General features: G+C 46.2%; 1 protein-coding gene across 1 annotated transcript in view; it reads left to right on the forward strand.

Annotated features, from left to right (window-relative positions):
* LOC136966485 (DNA-binding protein SATB2-like) overlaps nucleotides 1-3,746 on the forward strand; it is a 10,658-nt gene extending 6,912 nt beyond the window's left edge. Inside the window, exon 4 of the mRNA XM_067260992.1 lies at nucleotides 3,736-3,746. Within this exon, the coding sequence (XP_067117093.1) occupies nucleotides 3,736-3,746 (11 nt within the window). The remainder of the gene's footprint in view (nucleotides 1-3,735) is intronic.
* Nucleotides 3,747-5,885: the final 2,139 nt, after the last annotated feature.

Below are 5,885 nucleotides of genomic sequence, written 5' to 3' on the forward strand. Positions count from 1 at the left end.
GTGTGGAACAGAGGACTACGCACATGCACACACACACACACACACACACATACTGATAGACGGTGGCTCCGGTTGGCTAGAGGGACTAACAGTACGGTGTATGAAACAGTGGGCATAGAGTCATTGAGAAGACAACAGAATACCTCAGGATGAGAGGCCCAGTGCACTCTGGGACAGACCTGGTCGTTCAGGAACAGAAGGCTGCTTTTCCACCATGTCCTGCTCCTGCTCACTGGAGGGTTGGCTTCCTGGTTGTCTTCAGAGGCCTCCCAAGATGTTTAGGGAACTCTGTGTTCGGACTGTGAGTGCTACTTAGACATTCTCCTTCAGATGTTGCCAAATCTGTTCTTCTTTCCGCACTCAATCCCCACCAGCACTTACAATCAAGACTGTATTTATTGTTATTATATGTAATCAAAGCTTGTTGTCAAGATGGTCGCTATTATGCTCTTATGATGTGCTATTTTGATATCAGTGAAACGAGGAACATTTCAATGTGAGAGAGGGAACATAACACTGCCAAAAGAAGTTGTTACTGAGCTGAAATCTTTTAGATGTATCGATCCCCACTTGTTTGTACAAGAAAAAGTGACATGAAATTAACCCTGGAAATGTATTACCTAAATGAACTTTTTTTCTCAAACTATCCTACATTGTGTTGCTGCCATTGTTGACATCTGCCAAACCAGGCCAAACTGAAACACAGCAGTGTTAATGAATGATGATAGTATATGTGTGTGAGTGGGCGATTAACAACAATGACGTTTTTGGAGTGGAAAATTACAAGTTTTGAAATCTAGCTGCCAAGAGGAGGATAAGAGATATATTGTTAACTTGGTAATTTGTGTTGACCTAGTTTCTAATGATTTGTCTCAACTCTGTTTGGTTTGACTGAGCACAACTTTGCTCTATTGATCTGGACACCTTTTTTCTGTTTTCCTTCCCCCTCAAACAGACATGAGCCAGGGTCTCTGTGAAGACATGATACTGTATATTAAGAAAACACAATCTCTTCTAAGAAGGAGAGCGACAGATGTCTGTGCTTTTCTTTCAAGGCATTAAATATTGAGTCAAATACTAACTCCTGTCAAAAACAAGTGAGTTTATTCCCTTCCATTCCGATGAGTGAAAACCGGTACAAATTGCGAGCGATTTAGTTCTTTCCCAGTCTTCTTGATTGTCCTTTGCATCTGTGAGTCACTGTTCGCATGTATCGTGGCGGAGGAGACAGACCACTGTGCTCAGTGGGACCACTACCCAGCAGCCCCCACAAGCCAGACTCCTGCAGGGCACGCCGCAGCCCAGACAAGCAGCCCTGATGAGACACACACCATCGTCTCTCCATCCTCACCAAATCACAATGCCAGGTGTCTCTGTGTGTGGGTGTCTCTGTGTGTGGGTGTGTGTGTGTGTGTGTACTTTGTGTGTGTGTGTGTGTTGCTGTAATGGTGTAGCCCGGGTTTCATCTGTGTTATCTGTGCAGGGGGGCCAAGTGAAAGGATAGTAAGATCGAAAGACACATCATTTTCTAAAGCGACATTTCAGAGGTCAAGATGAATGACTCATTTTCCTCCAATTAGGGAATGGTGGCTGCCTGTGACGAGAGCCACAGGCCCATTGTGATCATGTCCCCTTTCACAAAGAGGAAAAAGAACTAGGATGTAGAATTGTGGTGCTTCAAAAATATATTGGAGATTCCGTATCATCATATACAGTAGATTCATATAGCTGATATATACAGATATTGGACAGTCAATTATGAGCTGCCTGGTATGTGTGTGTCAGTTTGTCTTTCTCTCTCGGGGAGGGGAGTGGGGGATGCACAGCAGGCTCATTAAACGCTGATTTATTTATGAGGCCAACTAACTTTCTGCAATTTCGTGTGTCGCTTGTCTGCCAGGCCACCTGATAACAATTTGAAACTATTTATGATACTGCGTATGCAGTATGTGTCTGGGAACAAACCCCCATCCCTCTCTTTCAGTCTCTTTCCTTCCCTCTTCCCTCCCTTCCTCTCCCTGTCTGAGCTCTCTGGTCTCTCGCTATGACCAAACGATTCACACACACACACACACATACATACACACACAGGTATTTCTCTGTGGGTCACGGGGCTGGCGGAGAGACACAGCCTGTTTCCTGTCCAATGTTTTGTCATCTCCATTGCTGGAGAGTCCTCACCACAAAACAGCTAGACTCCACTGAGCTAAGCTAAGCTACGTCGACTCTACCAGGATTAACCCTGTTTGGCTAACGCTACCATGGTTAACCCTGCTTGGCTAACCCACCCTGGCCTTCTGTGGCCTCATGCACCCAGGCTCCCTGGACCCCTACCCGACACAGCTTGCAGGTTCCACAAGCCCTAATGCTGCTTAAGCCCCTGGATCTCCAAATTGAAGTCGTTATTCGCTCAATTGGCTGGCTGCACTCCGTTTCCCTTTCTAGGTCTATGGCTGGCACGGATGATGGTGGAGACGCTCACACAAACACCCTCAGCCCCTTCACACACACAATAAACAGTGGAGGGGAGGGATTTGACACCGTTGGACCAGTTAGGAGGCTGAACCAGACCCATCCGTTTGCTATTGGATTAGATTTGAGTCTTCAAACGAAACTGGCAGGCAGTCAGACCACACAAGGTTGGGGACTGGACTAGCCCTGGGATATGGCTGTCGATGGGGTTGTCATAAGGCTCCGTTGTGCAGCTTTGGCAGGAAGTCCACAGCGAGGGGACTCGAGGGGAACCGTCGGTGCATGCCACGGGCCTTCAGGAAGACGACGGGCGACAAGGGAGCAGTAAAACTATGACAGACAGTTGGCACTCCAGGAAGTCCACGCGTGGGTGGAAGGAAGAGAGGGAGGTCCCGATCCTGTGAAGTAGAACGCATGAAAGAGTTCCCTCATGACTATTCCGCAATGACTCCGCCACCCTCTCCACCCTCCCTGCTCTCAAACCCACTCAGCCCATTCCTTGGACACTGTCATTAATAAACCCTTCTTGTCTTGTGGTGGTGGTGGGATGTGGTGGTGGTGGTGGAAGTTCCCTCCTATAGAGTGATCTGTTCAACATTAGTAATCCACAGACTCAAACTGGCGGGATCCCATGGTTTTGGACACAATATAGACATCAGAGTGTGGTCTATCATTGGTGTGGCACAGGATCGTGCCTTTCTGTCGCTGACTTAACTCCACTACCATTTTGAAAAGACAATATTTTGTAGCAACACAGTGAGTTGTATATGCCAGAAGAGCAGTAGTGTCAAAACGACCACTGTCTGACTCCAGGATGGTCTGTCTCAGTGTGTGAGAATTCTCGAGTTTCCCACATCTGACTATTAGGCTAGACAGCTGTCCAAATTGGGCCATTAGAGGTGAATGTGTGTGTTTGTTTGTGTGTGTGTTTGTGTGTGTGTGGGGGAGGGGGTTAGGGACGCAGGTGCTCGTTGTGCTGATATTACCCAGGATGCATAGGGTGAGGGCAGGGGGGGGTGGCTCTCAGTGGAGTGCACAGACACACCTGTGATCTCCTGCTAGCACGTTTGCAAACCCCCCCCTGCTCCCACAGATTAATACACACTCTGATAAACATGCTAATACTCACACAAACACACACCAATGAGCACGCAACAGTCAGTGAGGCTAACACGTGATTATGTGCAGGGTTGTAGAGTACTCAGGAATTACACAGTTCAGCACCCATAACTCATTAGGTACCCTGTGCTCTAATCCCTGCAGACTATAACTGACCTGCCTCTAATCCTTCCTAAACTATAAAGAAAACTGATGACAAAACACGTCATATATTGCCAAGGAACATATTGGCATCTGTTCTGGAAAATATATATTGAACATTAAACTAATAACATAGCAATAGAACATATCAACTGAAAAAGATGCTGATTGATAAAGGGAAACCCTCTGAAAGTAACAAAGCATGCTTTTATTCTGAAAGTCTCAACATTGGTGCAAACTTACCCTCCCTCTAAAGAACAGGGTCCCACCTACCTGTAAATGGATGTCAAGAGAGACCACAGGTACTTCATTTGGTGAACTTATGACTTGAAGTACATGAGTGTACTGAAGCCTTTAACGCACAGCCCTCAGCACCACACAGATGGTGAAACCACCCTTCTGTATCCCCAGATGAAACACACTACGAGAACAACCACATCACTTCGCCTGGAAAACAAACATTTCATTACATTGACTCGACTGCATTAACAGTGGTAGAGCTGGCTCTGTTGTGCACCTTTAAATAGCTCTGGATCAAGCCTGTAATGGTTTTCTGTACATAAAAACACATTCAAGAGCATTCCGAAAGGGGAAAAAGAAAACAATTAAAGACTAATAGAGCTTGAAGCTTTTAGAAGTCTGGAACCCGATAATTTTACGTCCACGTATTTAACACAGTAAAAGCTAAATTCGCTTTAAACAGTGACATGTAAATATGGACGGAAAACTAAGTGCTCTGGCCATGCTCGGAAACAACTTTGACGTGCCTGGTTTATTTCTAGCTGTCCCATTGATGAGTGGGTCTCAAACCCGGGAGTCAGGTGGCTAAGCGGTTAGGGAATCGGGCTAGTAATCAGAAGGTTGCTAGTTCGATTCCCGGCTGTGCAAAAATGACGTTGTGTCCTTGGGCAAGGCACTTCACCCTACATGCCTCGGGGGAATGTCCCTGTACTTACTGTAAGTCACTCTGGATAAGAGCGTCTGCTAAATGACTAAATCTAAATGTAAATTGCAATTTGTGTCACGATTTCATACAAGCTAGGTCTCTCTCTGTCATCTTTCTCTCTCGCCCTAACCCTAACCCTAGGTATGTTCTCCCTTGCCTCCTCTTCTCCTGTGTGCCTCACCCCAGATGGACAATCTGACACTTCTTAAATGAATGATTGACTGAAAAGAGCACTATAAGGACACTGCTACCCTTCAGATATTAACAGCGGCACATAATGGACAAATCCATCAGCCATTGCCCCCTCATTGAGTAGATGTTGATAGAGAGGTTGGGTTACTGATTGGCACGAGTGTATTTGTTCCAATGGAAAGAGACAGTCATCCAGACCAAGGGTCCCATTCTGAGTGGGCTTGAACCTCGCTAACCAACAGGAAGAGGAGCTGCTCGTATTAAACAATTGATTTGCAGCTCAGGAGGCACTGTGGAACTTTCAAATATTGACCACTGAGTAAATACAATATTGGAGTGCATCAGTATTCAGAGGAGCATCCTGGAGTTGATGAATGCCCCAGGTTCTACTGGAGAGTGACAGTGATTAGCCAGAGAGAGAGAGAGAGAGAGAGAGAGAGAGAGAGAGAGAGAGAGAGAGAGAGAGAGGAGAGAGAGAGAGAGAGAGAGAGAGAGAGAGAGAGAGAGAGAGAGAGAGAGAGAGAGAGAGAGAGAGAGAGAGAGAGAGAGAGAGAGAGAGAAAGAGAGAGAGAGAGAGAGAGAAAGAGAGAGCTATTAGGCATTAGCGACCTGGCCGTTACGTAAGCCTTCGGGTTCACGCTTTGTAAATAATTGTGTCATTGCACAACAAATTATGCGTGCTCTTTACCTCGTTCCCATGTGGCCTTTTCCACTGTGTTGATTGTTTTCCAATCACCAAATCACACCTATGACTGATAGACTCATGCAGTCAGGTTGGGTAGTTAGGGAGACGAACAGAATGCTACAAATGCATGCCCTGTCATCTTCTTTCATCACTCTTCCCTGATTCTTTCTGTGAAACCCCTCATCTTTACCAATCCCCCTTTCACTCTCGTGCCAATCCTCCTTGCTAGGCTCTCCTCTCCATCCCTCCATTTATGTCCCAAGGAGTCAAACAGTCCATTTGAGAAGCGAGACCTCCCCTCCTCTTCATAGGCCAGATTAATGAGTGACA

Source organism: Osmerus mordax, chromosome 22 (genome assembly GCF_038355195.1).
Source record: "Osmerus mordax isolate fOsmMor3 chromosome 22, fOsmMor3.pri, whole genome shotgun sequence".
In the NCBI taxonomy this organism is placed as follows: domain Eukaryota; kingdom Metazoa; phylum Chordata; class Actinopteri; order Osmeriformes; family Osmeridae; genus Osmerus; species Osmerus mordax.